This window comes from Dromaius novaehollandiae, chromosome 13 (genome assembly GCF_036370855.1).
Source record: "Dromaius novaehollandiae isolate bDroNov1 chromosome 13, bDroNov1.hap1, whole genome shotgun sequence".
Taxonomy (NCBI): Eukaryota; Metazoa; Chordata; class Aves; order Casuariiformes; family Dromaiidae; genus Dromaius; species Dromaius novaehollandiae.
In genome coordinates this window covers 2,919,363-2,934,986 of record NC_088110.1, presented here as the reverse complement: position 1 = coordinate 2,934,986, position 15,624 = coordinate 2,919,363, and the positions used below count along the sequence as shown (strand labels likewise).

General features: G+C 41.3%; 1 protein-coding gene across 1 annotated transcript in view; it reads right to left on the bottom strand.

Moving 5' to 3' along the window:
* The window catches only part of GLG1 (golgi glycoprotein 1), an 89,464-nt gene that overhangs the window by 11,971 nt on the left and 61,869 nt on the right, over positions 1-15,624 (bottom strand). Inside the window, exons 9-19 of the mRNA XM_064519410.1 lie at positions 11,397-11,518; positions 10,658-10,759; positions 8,568-8,721; positions 6,717-6,854; positions 5,102-5,188; positions 4,150-4,212; positions 3,324-3,437; positions 2,906-2,994; positions 1,926-2,043; positions 861-953; positions 175-312 (exon numbers count right to left, since the gene is read on the bottom strand). Of these exons, the coding sequence (XP_064375480.1) occupies positions 175-312; positions 861-953; positions 1,926-2,043; positions 2,906-2,994; positions 3,324-3,437; positions 4,150-4,212; positions 5,102-5,188; positions 6,717-6,854; positions 8,568-8,721; positions 10,658-10,759; positions 11,397-11,518 (1,218 nt within the window). The remainder of the gene's footprint in view (positions 1-174; positions 313-860; positions 954-1,925; positions 2,044-2,905; positions 2,995-3,323; positions 3,438-4,149; positions 4,213-5,101; positions 5,189-6,716; positions 6,855-8,567; positions 8,722-10,657; positions 10,760-11,396; positions 11,519-15,624) is intronic.

The window sequence follows — 15,624 nt, the reverse complement described above, 5'->3', positions numbered from 1 at the left end:
TGATTCAGAGTTAAGAATATGGTTATTTTGCATAAAGGCAATGGTATTCTGAAACGACACAGCAATTTTGGAATGAGTCGTTACGGGAAGTCCAAAACTGATAGTTTAAGATACAATACCCAATATACTCTTATATCCCAACCTCACCCTCTTAAGTCAGCACACTACCATTACCTTGATCATCTGCTTGCAGACTCTCATGAGTGTGTAGTCCAGTTCTGGATCCATCATCTCAGTCTCCTGCAGTTTAAACACCTTTTGGTGGCACCGGGTACTCAACTGCTTCTTGATTTCCTTCAAGCATTCAATAATCTAGAACACAGTATTACAACCAAGACAGATGTATTGTTGATATGATTGATATGATTCTACGTTGATATGATTCTATCATATGCTAGTCAAAAACACTGCACCCTTAAGAGCAGTTGTTAAAGACTCCAATGCCTAAGTTTTCTCACAAGTCACTACCAGTGCTACTTTCTAGCACTTGTTTTAAGCTCACTTCTTCTCACAGACAGATTTAATGAGATGAAGAAGGTCACCTGGACCTACTCCCCACACCCCAAACCTCATTTTGCAGACATTGTAGCTAAAATTTAACAGCCTTTGCAGTAACCAGCAGCTAATAGTTCAGAACTAATGTTAACTAAGGAATGCCTTACTCATAGCATTACATTCACTCATTACATTGCTTGTGAACCAGTGAAAACCATTTCAAAGTTCCAAGACACTGACAAAAGGTTTTAGTGATGTCTTAAAATGAAAATCCAAAGCTGCATTCACAGAGACAAAAGCGTTCAAAATTTTTTCCAAAATAAAAGTACAAATTAAATTGTAAATTATTAATAAAGATCCATTACCTGAGCATTGCCATAGGCTACGTTTTGGCAGTAATTCTTGATGTCACTTTTACAAGCCTCATACAGTTCTGGTTCAAGTCTGATATCCTCAGTCTGCAGGACAAATTACAAAACCAACTTTTAATTAGGATACAAAAAAACCCTACTATTTTGTTACTCTATTAACTAGAACTCTCTGTCCACAAAAAGCAAGTAACTATCACAACAGGCAGGTCAGCGTCTTTGAATTTAAGGGTCTTGGGGGTAAGAAATGGTGTTAGTGGGACATCTACTTTGCAAATTCATGCAATGGATCAGTTGGCTTTTTACCCGACAGAAAGGGTTCTCCGTTTCAACAAAATTCTAGAGCTGGCAAGTTCTTCCCACTACTCCTCCCAAAAGGGCACCACTTTCCTTTAACACAAAGGTTTAAGGCAGCTAAAATCTTTTCAGATGAAAGCTAAAGGACATACTGATAGCCATCATCCATAGTACAACCTGAAGTAGGTGAATGAAGTCTCCTGCTTTCAGTGATGGCTAGCATTCAAATTCCTCCATGTAAAGGCAAGAGTGCTGCCTGTTCAGAGGTGGGGCTACTTAAGGTCAAGCGTGAACATTTAAAGAAAATTTACTGGACAAAGGTCTCGTGAATTTATTGCCACAAATACTGGCACCAGGAAGCTGAGAGAGCGCCTCACCCAGCAGAACAAATGCTCCTATTTAGCTGAACACCTTACAAGCAGCTGTAGTCAAAACGATTGATCTGTGCTTGGTTCCTCTCTGTGGAAAATGAAGCTTATATTCTCCTAGAGGACTTGGGGATGTCAGCAAGCATAGCATGCTGCTCTCCAACACTAAACACGAGACTATATTTAGGGCATTAAAACAGACAATCATTACTTTCACTGTGGAAAGGCAACTGAGCCTGGCGTTGTTAGAAGATTTTTCTCCCAGTGGAAAAAACAGATTGGATGCATCTTATGAATGAGCTTCCTCTTTTTTCCCCTGAGGTGGGCAAAACAGGAAGCTGTAATTGAAAGACCTCACTGGAAGAGCAGGCAGATCAAAAGTCTCATGCATGTTTACCATCTCCAGCTCCTCAACGCGCAGCTGTTTGCGGCACTTCAAAGATACCCTGTGCTCCTTGGCATCCTGCAAAGTATCATTGCGCACAGTTGTGCTCAGGCAGATCACTACATCCACCCTGCAGAAAAGAAAACAGCTTCTTATTCATATACTCTTCATTTACATAACTAAGATTTGGAGGGGAGTTGGGAAGAGGAGACAGACATGTTGGATCACCACATTACGGAAGAAAGTAATTGATCCCAGGAATTCAAACACAGCATAAAGTCCGCGTGTCAAATATTACTCTCGCCTGGGTACAGCTCTGTGTTAAGTTAACTGAATCACAAATAACCCCTCTAAACCTGATGATGTCTAATTGTAGTCTGGATCAGCAGACACATGCCCTGCAGTCATATGAACACCCTAGAAAGGTCTTAATGGGGATACACACATGGCATCGCAAACAACCCTTTGCATTATAGGAAGGGTGTTTATATCAAAATGCACATACAGTCTTATTATCCATAAACAGGACTGACCTTGTGTGCAGTTTGGCCTTACATTATTGGAGTAAGCTATTAAATGAGAAATCCTTCTACTGAAATGTGCAAGCCTGTTAAAACAAGCAGGATATTCTCCTTTCCCAGACAAGCAACTGTAACACTTCACTTGCATCTTAGAAGACAAGACAATGAATCTGGCAAGGGCGTAAAACATCCTGGGGCATGCAGACCATTTATTGTAATAACTAGCTATTTTAATAGCAAGAATAATAATTAAGAGGACATGACCTTGTGTAAGAGGTAAAAAGAAATACCTTTATAAAGAGGGAGGCAATGCCTCTACCGTAAGCATTGCAGAACAGAGTGACTACAGGAAAACGCACAAAAAGCAGTCTTTAGAGGAAGTCTAAGGTTTCCTGACTCATCATGAAATAATGTTATAACTTTATTATGTATTTCTACAATCAGCTTGCTGTTTGCTCAGGTGCTACATACTTTTTCTTGATGTTGGGGCAAAGTTTCAGCACATCCTCCTTGCAAGCCATTTTAAACTTGTAAGAGAACCTAAAATCTTTCATTTGTACCTGCAAGAGAAGAGAAATGAAAGGAGTTTTGGCCATCTGTAGGAAAAAAATGAAGGGGGGGGGGAAATCAGCACTGCACAGAACACCACTTGTTGAATGACAAAAATCAGCAAATGCTTCTGGCCACAACCTATCCATGGGGAAGCAAAGGAGACGCTGCACTGCTGAAGAAGCTGGGACCCTATCTACCATGCACCAGTAAGGAGGGCCTGAAAAGAAGGGATCTCCAGAAATGACCATTTATGACCAGGCATGCAAGTACAATTATCTGAATTCAGATACAAGAAAAGAACAAGTTTCAGCTGATAGTGTAGAAAAGTGTTACTTACCAGCTGAAAATGTGTAACTCCAATTGCACATTTCTCATTCATTTCCTTCTGGTGTTTGTTCTGTATCAGACACTCCATCAGGTCCCCAGAATCAATCTGGTTATCTGCAACCTCCTGAAGGATGGGTGAAAGGCTTAAAAAAACAAGCTACTCCTACAAGCTATGTTTTTTATACTCCTTCAGTCCACTGTGACCAGGGAATAATTCCGAGCAGTGGAATTTAAAGTCCCACCCTATTGTGAGCTTACACACACCATTAACTGTCCAGTACTTGCACGCATATACAGTACAGAAAAGAATCATCTCAGACACATGTACACATTAGATTCAGACAGGGGACCACATTGCAGAGAGTCAGTGCTTACATGAAGTATTAGAGTTTGGTGCCTACGCTGCTATTTGGCTATTCAATCCTAGAGCAATGTAAGAAGTTATATCAGCAATGTTGAGCCGCAGCACAAAGTGGAGCAGCCAGACACGCTGCTTGGGGGCAGGAGGGAAGGAAAAAGTTTAGTTTCTGACCCACTATGAAGAGCAACTTTTTAAATTACAGGGCATCTTGATATTCTAGCTCCTGTGCTAGGACTGTGCTGCAACAGCAGAAGTACTGCATGGAACCAAGAATTCTTGATTGAGCTGAGAAGTGTTTTGTCTTTTTTTTTTTTTTTTTTTTTTTTTTTTTAATATAGACTTCTATGATTGTTTTACCTTTGGTTTTACTTTTGAAGTGGAGGAAGTACACCAAGGAGCTAAATATTAAAAACCTCTAGGCTTTTCCATACAGCATTCTTTCCCAATACCATTCAGATTATCATAGAGTACTCACATGACAGAATGTCTGGATGATGGGCTCACATGCTCTCATCAGCAAAGCTTCAATTTGAATGTCCTGCAGAAAACATGCAATATTTCTTTCTCACAGTGAACAGACAGCATGCAAGGAAAACGACTCAAAAACTGTGATCCAAGTTAAACTCAATGCAGTTTACAGGGCTTTTAAGATGCAACCCAGAGCTTCACCCTTCAGTTCTGGAATATCCAGGGTTCACTTCTGCCAACAATATGGCAAATGCAAGAAAGGAATAACCTAGCCTCCACAGATAGAAACTCACTGCTCCAGTAATTTGGCCAGTCTCCTCCAAACCTGATAGTACAGCACTAAAAACCCCATTAGACCTAGGCAGGAGTTAAAGATTAATGATAGTTCTAAGCCAAATGCTTGTAACCACTGGAAGGAAGTGCCCCCTATGGCACAAGGTAAATTTTAAGATATACAGGGAACAATTTGGGGGAAGAAACTCAAAACACTCAAATTCCTAAAAACAAGTGAGGCTGCTGATCTCAGTGAAAAAAAATAGCCGTGCACTTAAGTTATTTCTTGCAAAACATTTGGGCCAGGGAGCGGGAAGTTGCAATACAGTATTAAACTGCTTGCACGTAAGACCAAAAACTAAATCTCCACAACATATTTTGACTTGTGCTGAAAATAACAGGGTTATCTGTGCAAAAAGTTTTAGCTTCAGCACTATCACCACTTTTAGGCTGGTGCTTGCATTTTTCCTGCCACTTAGTCTCTGACTGTTGTTCACTTGTCTTCAAGAGCCTCCTATGAAAACTAAAATTGTACAGCGTAGAAAGGGTGGCCTCTGCTTCCTCCCACAGAGCTGCATTTCTGCACCTACTTTGATCTCTCACTTTTTTTTCCAGCATTTTCAAAATGGCATGCTTAACAGGGCATGCTTTATTCTTCCCTTCACCTTAGGCTGAAAACTGCTCACCTCAGACTCCAGTTCAGTAAGGTTTCCCACTATGTCTCTGCAATCAGACACCAAGTCATCAAGATGGTCCTGAAGGCATTCTAGTTCCTGTAAAAACAGTCATTTTAGGATGTGATCTGAGAGTCCAAATTCAAAATCTGCACCTGAAATATCGTCGCACAGGTGAAACTGCCCCCCTCTTTGTAAAATAAGGAATTTCATTTAATTCCACCCCTCTACTGGCACTCCCAGAACAATCCCTGCATCAGGTAACCTTCCTCTGACAGAAAATCCTATTGCTTGGTTCATCTGAAAAGCAAAGGGCCTTAAACAAGGTCTAAAGTCTTAAGCTAGCTAATGAGTATTTCAGAGCTGATGTATTAAGACAATTCTTCATCTTTCTCCTTGAAAAGCATCGCTTTCATAGTGCAGGCTCTTAAATCAGTTCCTTGGTAGCATCTTCTTTCCTGCCTTTGCTTCGTACAAGATCCTTGGAGAAGACGATCGGTAGTCTTGCAATTTTACATACATGATAAACTGAGAATTACGAGCAATATTCCAAAAATCTGCACCCTGGCAGTGTAAATATTAGTACTCAAGCATTGTCAATGACCTGATCCTTCATTTCTCTAAAAGCAGCAGCCTCCCAAAACAGTGTACTGCGTGAAAGCAGTTAAATGGTTGTTTTGAAGTAATTTCTTTTGTAGCTTCAATACATTTGTTTATTCAAACATGGGGAATGTTGCATTTTTCTTTTTGAAAATAATACCATCTCTGAACAAAGTCATGTTTTTCTATTCAAATGAAAAAATGCAAAAACATTCCCCTCCCCCTTAAGTTGCACGTTTTTTTAAAGCAGTGCAAACATGCCAGTTTGAATTTCCCATGTTGGGTTCTGGGGGATTTTATTCTGGTTTTACTTTGTTCCACACAGGGGTGGATATACACACCGCAGCAACAGAATGTCAGGCTAGGATGTCACAGCTTGTTCTCCAAAGTTGCACAAGGTGCTTTCACTTCTGGAATACCACTTATGGTTTGCCTTTGACATTACCTTTATGTAAGGATAACTACCCAAACTACCTATCTATGATAGACACTTCAAAAAGACAATGGTGTATGCTCTGCTGCATCTGCTATTGAACATCTCTCCCCTTACAGCTATGCTAGGGCGGAGCAATTTAACATGAAAGTATTTGCTGAAACTTTGTTAAAGAGCAGCAGATGTTAGTTCAGTTCTTTATAAACACAGGAAGCACGTCAGTATTTGCCAAATGGAAATGGGATAAAGTTTACGTGGGAAAAGTCAAGCTTGTAATAGGATATTACAAATAAGAACCAGGGAAGGGGGGTGCGGTTGCTTTATTAAAGCAAAGTCCTTCATGTCAACTATCCCCCCTTCCTCATCTCATTCCACTACACATTTGAATATATTGAAGCCATGCTGTAGGTGCAAAGCTTCTTCATATCACCTCAATCCTTCAGCCTAGCATAGATCATGTTTCAAGATGCATGCATTTTTAATATATTCTCAACTATAAAGATCCCAGCTAGCTATGAGATGTTCCTTCATCCCTCCTTCGCCCTCTCCTCCCAGTAAGTTTTGCAAACAAAATGGTTTTACTGTACACCGTACCTGTCCCGTCTCCGTTTTTTCACTGCACCATTTTCCTAAGTCAACCATACACTTGTCCTGGAGGGCCGGATCCAGTTTCACATCCATGGCTCGCTGGTGGAGGATTCTCTGGACTTCTGCTCTGCACTCTCGTGATAGCTGCAAAGAGGGAAAAGAGCTTTTACCGTATGGTGTATCTAAATCCATAGTACACACACAAAATATTCACAGGTGACTTACTGAAGGTGACCACAGACCACTATCACTAATCCCCACAAGCACAGAAAAAGTCCTGTCCTGCTCAACAGGAGCCTATTGGTTACATGACACTGGGGCCCAGACAAACAACTCTGACTCCGAAAGCATTTGGACTTCTGTTGTTGTAGTTTGGAGGAAAGCTCCTTTCATTCCAGTAAGGGAAACTGTATTCTTAAACCTTCACTTTGCTCTTAAATGAGACGTCAGAGTAGGTCCCTAAACTAACTGCTGCACTGCCACCTTCATTCAAAGCTACAGACTACATCTGGAGAAGAAAGTCAAAAGAGCTGATGTTGTCCTCTATGCCAAAACGGTAGCAAGCAACATAGTCCAGCTACAATTTCCTTTCTGCAATCCCCTCCGCAGCGCAGCGGAGCCAGCATTTGTCAAGACTAAGGAAAGAAACAAATTGTAGAAAATCAAGGGATACTAGTATGGTGCTCACCAGACCTAAAAGGCACTGATAGAAGCTAAAAACTTCACATATTTAAAAAACCCAAAGCACTGGAAGTCATCTAGTACTTTGTGGACAGCACTGGAAATAAGAGGACAGATCTAATCTGATGAGTTTGCTTTCAAATGCTAAATTTCAAAGTGACAGCTATTCCCTTAGCTTACTTTCCACAAGAAAAACACACTTAAGAGCCTTCTCTCTCTCTCTCTGATAGATTATTTGCAGGGGGGCTATTGATTTCTTTGGTCAGCACTAATATAAAATGGAATTAAAAAGTCAACTCAGCACACTAAGAGACTGCATTGTAAAAAAATTATTCCTAAAAGAGAAACTTTCAATCAATAGTTGACCTCTGCCACAGAAGACCTTTTATATCAAGCTGTAGGAATTAATTTTTAAATCAGGCCATTGTGTAATCCCACCTACTCCTAGGAGCTGCGTGCATTACGATGCCAAAAGAAATGGAACCAAGTACCCAGCTGCTTTCAAGGGAGGCTCAGTGCTTTGACAGAGACACGAGAGGGCAGCAAACCTGAAAAGAGAAGCTCCAAACCAAACAAATGTGGTTACGGTAGATCTGCAGATTGCAGGGCAGCTAGGCAGACCTCCGCTGTCTTGTTTAAAGACAGCATAAACATATTTAACAGTACAGTACAAAGAGCTGAAAGCATATTTTAAACCGACAGAAAGAGTGTAATGGAGCGTCACCTTAAGCTGCACTCAAATCAAAATGTAACTAGAAACAGCCTAAGAAAGCTGGGCTTTGAAAGCTTTTTTGGGGGGTGGGGGGAGGGCCTTAAAAGCAATTTTACAGCTAAGTTGGCTAGCTGCAAGGTACCAACATCCTCTTTGGAAAGAGAAGAGGGAGGGCTTACACCCTGTCAACTGATACAAACAAGCAGCTGTGGGCACCGTTTCTACTGCAGGCAATTGTCACAGCTGGACCCGGTTATTTTGCCTTATCAGCACAACAACGTAAGCCTTCAAAGGCACACTCAGGGAGGACCTGGGAACGTGCACTGGTGCAAGAAACATCTGTGGCAAATGCTTCTGACTTCTGCGAGTCCTTGAAGGCTTAACACAGTGTGCCCAGCTTCCAAACATACATCCAACTCTGATACCACAGATGAAACAGTAGGGAGTTGAACTCCAGCGCTTACCCTCCTTCCTTGCTCCTCTGTGCGGTACGCATGCCGGTACAAGCAGGAGAAAACGGCCCCCGCAGGCATCAGCTCACTAGTCTCATTCCAGCCATGGGTATGGCAGAGTCGCGAGGCATCTCCCTGACACTTACGGTAAAGGACCGTATCCAGCCTGCAAACAGAAAAGTTATCGCTAGCACTTCAATTTCTGTGGCACCTTCCGCACTCAAAGCTTTCATGTTTTTTTTTTTTTTGAAATGCTTTCAAGGCAGATAGACCCATTAAGTTTTGCACACTGCCACATCATTTAGCAACAGTACCTAGCCAACTGAAGCAGCTGGTGGCAAAATGCCTGTCACTCCGTTTGAAATTACCTTCCTAATCTTGCAAAAATAGACTAGCATCTTTAATTACAAATCAGATCTTCCACATCTCTTGAAGCACCTCTCGTTTTCTCCTACAGCATGTCAGCCAACTGCTGACACACGAGAAGAAAAAATATCACCCCCTCGATGTGCTACAGCAGCAAAGGCAGGTACATACCATTTTGCTTGTGTAATATCTTATGTGTACTTGATACTGCTGCCATTTTGAAATGTCAGTTTCATAAAAATCTGAATTAGATTAATTATCTTCTCCTCTGGATTTGGGCTGATTTAGCTGAAGACTCAGCATCCCTCGCTTTCTGCATGCGAGAAAACTGCTCTGATTAAGATGATGTTTAATTACATTAAACCTGAAAGAGATATTGTCAGCTTTTGGAAATGCAAGCCTGAGACTGCTATGACACTTTAGAAGGCAAACATCGGATGGGATCCGTGGACAAAGTTACACAGATAATTATAAAAGTAGTAAGTAAAAAGAAGCATGAAGACTTCTATTCTTTGCTTCTTTTAGGGGTCTAACACCAAGGTTTCGCTCTAGGGAACAGTGGTTAAACAACAAAGGTGAGCCAATTTTGCCTAGCCTGCAATATGAATTAAAATAATTTTTACTCCCAGCAAAATGCAAATACTCAGTTTTCCTTCTTCTGATCACCTAAGTTTGACTAAAGGAACTAACTCCCTGCCAGAAACATGGCATAGGCAGGAGGAACCCATAAGCCTCCTCCTCGGAAGGGAAATGGAGGGGAAGCAGGTAGTTATCAGGATGACTAAACAAACAGTAATGAAGCTCTAAATTCTGTGGTCCGTGAACCTCCTGTATTTTAAAAAATGGTTCGCAGAGCATCTGTCAGCTCTTAACCACTGGTGGTGCTGCCCGCAGGTACAGCGATGAGTCAGATTTTCTCAATGTCTAGTTTGAGCATGCCGTGCAGCCATTTCAGGCCATGACTTCTTGCCTTACCCCTCAGAGTCACTGAGAACAATTACTCCCTTTCTTGTGGCAACCCCATTTGATGTACTCTGACTTCCTTGCCTCTCAGTCTTCTTCAGAAGAGCCAAATATTTATTCTTCCCTCACTGATCATGTTTACCAAATACACCAAATTCATATCCTCCTCCCACTCATCTTAATCCAAACAGACACAAGGGGCTCTGTGGATATTTTAAAAAAAGCACTGCAAACTTTTGATCAAAGTTTGAAAAGCAGTGCTCTGAAGGGAATTACATCCACTCCACAGGCAATAACACCAGCAGCATTTGAAACAAGGCAGAAAGAAGCAGAGAACTTCTCAAGACAGTGGCTCTTTGTTATACTTAGTGGCTTGGTTTTCTTTACTCCCATGTCATAACACGCAAAGCAGACAAAACTAGCCGCCACCTACACAGAAAGCGACCTTTACCTTCAGCATAGTCAGAAACTTGTTTTAATTAAATAGGTATTGAACTTCAGAGCTCAAACTTGAGAGGCTTTGTAGTGCTGCATTATTTCTTCTAAATGAGTATCTGATTTAAGTGGGTATCACCCTTACCTCACCCAACCAGCTCTTGCTTCTACTGTTCTAGACAGATATTAATGCCCTAGAGACCTGGCCTGCTTAAAAGTTCTCAGTCTCCTTAAAAGACAAATAAGCTATACAGGTATGCCAGGAATTGCTAACGCATATGCATGCTAGATATGGGCATCTAGAAAAATGAGAATTAGTCTTATTTTACAGTACTCACTTCCAATCACGGGATATAAAATACTGGAGCTCCAGGAGCCTGTGCTCACAATCCTCTACCATCTTTTCTGTGTATAAATGCTCCATTAGGCAAGACAGAATCCTGTAAACAGACAAAAAAAGTTAGGCAGGAGCCTGTTCTAATCATGCTGAGCTTCCCCATGACAGTTGGTGCTGCCAAATCAACAGCCTTTCCAATGAACCATGGATAGGAGGTTCAAACACAGTGAAGATAATCTTTCTCCTCCTTCAGTATGCCACATTCACACCCTCTTAAATTCCACTGAGTTAACTAACTCAAATCTGACGTGTGACAAAAATCGTAAGAACATTTTATATAAAATTTGGCTCAGAAGACAATGTATATCAGACCTGAGATAAAGCAGATGTGTCTCTGCAATATAGGTTTACTTAACTGGCCTTTCAAGGCTTGTTACTTCTCTTCGCAGTATTGCTAAAGACTTATGTAGTAAGAGAAATCAGCGTGTCAAGTATTACGAATTTAATCTAAGCTCCTAAGATAGCTACATCCTTCCCCGCTACTAAACCAGCCTTGCTACAGCTATACTAACCTGCTTACACAGCAAAAACAGAAGACAGCCTGGTTCACACCTCCAGCCCCGTACAAATTGCTAACTTGGAGTCTCATTTCTGGACAGGTTAATATCTGTATGGTCAGCCACATGACCTTTATGGACGCCCAACAGAAACAAAATCAACTGTAACAGACAGCAACCTACATTGGATCTCCAGACCGTATGTGCTTGCAGGCAGTCTGTATAACTGATTCACAAGCCTCGTTCAAAGCTCGGTCAATGCGGTAATCTGCACCGGGGTCAGTTTCTTGAATCAGCGTTTGAAGCTGGAAGAAAAGAATTGTGGACAGGAAAACGTGAATTATAAAGCTCCAAATCAGAATGCTTGAAAGCTTCTCAATTTGGTAATTCCGTGTTAATAATGACAGTAGCACATATGAAGTCTGTTCTACAGTTGCTTATTTTAAGTGCTGTCAAATTGTTCGCCCTAGAAAACTTTGTACTGCCAACTCAATTGTAAGACACAGGAGTCCAGTGCTGAACCCTAATGATACTAATGAAGCAGCCCAGTAACATTTGACGAGACCTGTCACATGTAAAGCTGGAGTTATTATACACCAATTTACAAAACAGATTTGAGAAAATTTGAATATTGTGGTTTTGGTCCATCTTATGCCTTGGTGACAACCTCATTCCATAAGGCTGATAACACCAAAAAAGCAAATTTGCCACATTTCCATGAAACTTATCTACTGTTCTGAATCAAAACCCAAATCAACATTTTAAGATCAGTTGCTTGAATATAAGCAAAGCTTTAAAACATTTCTGAATTGTCCGAAGGGGAACCAAAAGTTTCATTGACAATACAAGATAAAGTCCCATTCTGCAGACCCATAAAGTAGGATTTTCCCCAGGGATGCCTGCTCAAGCTTTTGGAAACAAGGGTAACCACAATTTAGTCAACACTACCAAAAATGTATGTTATTTTAAGAAGGGCAGCAGTTTTCCATCTCTGTATCTACTTGTTAAGAGAAGCCATGGTGTAAATCAGAAGTGAAAACAAACTTTTCCACAGAATTGGAGATCAGGGATGCCAACTTGAAGCTACAATATCCATGCGCTACCTTTGTGACTTCTTGCTAAATACTTCAAACTCTCATAGGTAAGTTCAGTATGAACAGTTTAATCAAGTCTTCTCACTGTTTAACAGTTATTCTGATGAAAGCTTCAGAAAAAACTGTCTCCACATAATAGAGAAACATCATTCAGTGTCCACAGCACCAAGTTCAAAATGAGGCTTAATACAGGTGGTCTTCCCACAGCCCACGGCCTCTGACCATGAGTTTGGGAGGCATATGCTGGACACAGGGGAATGGACTTCGGATAAAGCTCAAAATTACATTTCATTGACAGTGCTGGGGGGAAGGGTAGTCTTCTCTGCCACCACTCAGTCCTGGATAGTCCTGCCGCACTTCACCTCCCACCAAGCCATGAATTCTCAAAGACTGAGCAAACAGACATCAGGCAGACTGACATCATCCTCCTACAGGCAAACACTTCTGGCCAACAAATTTACAGCAAAAAATGAGAGCTTGCTTAGAAGGTAACTTTGTGCCGACATCAAACGGTCTACACTTAACACCCTGACACTTGCTTAAATGATTTTTGTCACTGGCCCTCAGTCCAACTAAATCAAAAGCCCAGCTACAATTTTATCTTCCATCTTTCAAAGTCTGCACCTAAACATCATCCAGCACATTTTCAGGGGCAAAGCCCTAGCATCACAGAACGCAGATGAAAAAAGCATCAGAGCACTGCAGAAAATAAAAACTAGCATTACTATTTTTATCCAATAGGAAGCTTGTAATCAAGACAGACCGACCACATATTGCCTGGGAGGAGCATATCTTTTCCTGCAACTTCTTGGCCCGAAGTTAATTATGCCCCATCTCAACTTCAAGGGATGCAGGCAACTCAGAAGAGCACTGCCTGGCAGGCACAAGCCAGATTAAATAAGTGCTGATGCAAAAATTCTTGGGTGTTGGGGGGGTTTTTTGTTTTTTGTTTTTTTGTTTTTGTTTTTTTGAGACAACACTAAGAAAGAACCAAGTTTTATATGAATCTGACAGGGTCAAACAGAAGACAGCATAGGATCTAAATCCAGTTCATAACAGAGAAATACACCTTGATCAGCTGGAGAAACGAGAAGTGATACATCCTTAAAAGCTTCTAAAGAGTCAGCATAACGAAGACGACGGTAATTCTGCCGGTGTGCATACACACACAGCCTGCACCTGCGCACACACTGCATGTAAAATGCTGGGATCACTTCAAGTTGCACATTTACATACAAAAAGGGATCAAGTATTATGACTACTGAATTACTCCTTCAAGGAGGAATGGAAGAATAAAATCTCCAAATGTGGCATTTTCTTGCGAGTGCAGGTTAAATAAGCTGCCTAGCTGGAGTATATCAGAGCATTATATAGGCAAGATTCTTCCTCATGTCTCAGCTAAAGCAGCATTCTGGTTGCTATCAAGCGGAAGATGCCAAAGCGAACAGAGTACTATACCTTGGGAGACTTGAAGTAAACGGCGATAACCGCAGTCTAGGTATTTTGTCTGTATTGGAGTCTCCCAACCTGTACTTGCAAATTTAGGTGCATACCCTCCTTTTAGCTCTTTCAATATTTAAAATAATTTATCCTACTCCACAAGCCAACACACCCACAACACCCTACGTAGGGAAGGCCACAATTTCATATCTTGCATGTTTAAGGGAAAGTTGGGCCTGTCTTGGGATGCTAATTCATGGGGACATTCCCATGAGTCACCCGTATGGAGTTTGCTCCCTCTCACTGCGGCAGTGCAAGCAAAGGAAAGAGCAACAGGAGGGAAGTCTTGCTCTCCTGCATGAGTCTGCACTAGTTTAGCTAGCAGGAAAGCATTGCTTAAGTAGACAAACCTAGAATTATTTTCATTTATTCAGTTTGCAGGATTTACAGCCATAAAGTCAGTTGAGTCAGACACTTCCCAACAGTTAAAAGGGACACTTCAGCTGAAATAGAGGCATTTAAAGCTTGAATAAGGTTAGCATCTTCATTTGATTTTGAGTCCTCTAGGTGTTTAGGGTTATTTTTATCCAAGAAGCATCCACCCCCCAATGGCAAGATATGAAAGATGCCTACAAAGACAATCATTAATAATGCTGGAAAAAAGCATTTTACTCAGCAGCAATTTCCAAGCACTTAAAAACACTTTTTTTCAGTCCTACCAATGCGGCCATTTCAAAATCCGTGTCTCCTTGAAACGCCATTTTCTGCAAAAATTGCAATCATAATGATCACAGCTTTCATGCCCCAGGGAATCTCCTTTGCTCATAAAAACGCCCAGTTGCCCGATGGGGTCAGAAGCACGCGGACCAGATAAGCAGGAAGACTCGACAGCTCTCCGAAGCCCGTTTCCCAAGACGAAGCAGTCAGGCCTGGAAGCGGCATTTCAGACGTACGAGACAGCTTCCAGCTCTCTTTCTCCTTGCAATGCCGTTTTGGGAACTACTGTAGGGTTCCCAAATCAAATTCTCAACCAAGTGCAAAACAAAGCAGGGAGTCAGCTCCCCTGACCCAGGTATAAGTGAGAGGCGAGTAATTTGGCACAGGTGATAGAAGTGAGAGTTTTAGAGAGTTTTCCTCTCTCCCACAACTAACCCCTGCTACTGAAAAGCAGTTGGATAAGCCTTATAATCCGCTGAACTTTTATCCTGAATTGGAGCTAAATTAACAATTAACTATCAATTTATTAGCTGTGTTAGAAGCTGAAAGCAGAGATATCAGCCCTTTTAGCAGTAATTATAGTTTTTCATGCTCAAGGGATAAACAGAAAAAACAAAGAGGCCAGAGCAACAGAAAATGTATTAGAAAAGGAGTTTGCCACCAGCGGCTCTAGTAGAAAATATTACTTCCACGGAGCCACACCGTAAGTGTTATGCACTATTGTGTATAACTTTACTTTTTGCAGCTGTAGACCCTTTACGGGCTGGTGCTAACTATTAAGGGACATGTATATTTGCTTTCTGATGATCTGCAGCCTATGGCCCGAGTGCTACAGCATCCCAGACCCCCCCCTCCATATGCAAAGGAACTCCTTTACAAATGATAACATAATGTTATTTGCAGAAGACAACCTAACGACTGGAATATATCCATGCTGCATACGTATCCCCAAAGCAAAGGGTTTGTTCTACACTGAGAGGCATTGCTCCAGAAGGAACATCCCCTCTTGACAAATAAACACACACATGTATATAAAAAATAAATAAATAAATAGATAAATAAATAAAATGCATGCCCCTATATAAGTACGCCAACACTATGTGTCTCCTTGTTGAGGGCAAGAAACTTTTTTAAACAGGAGCTGTACCCTCAAATTCAGC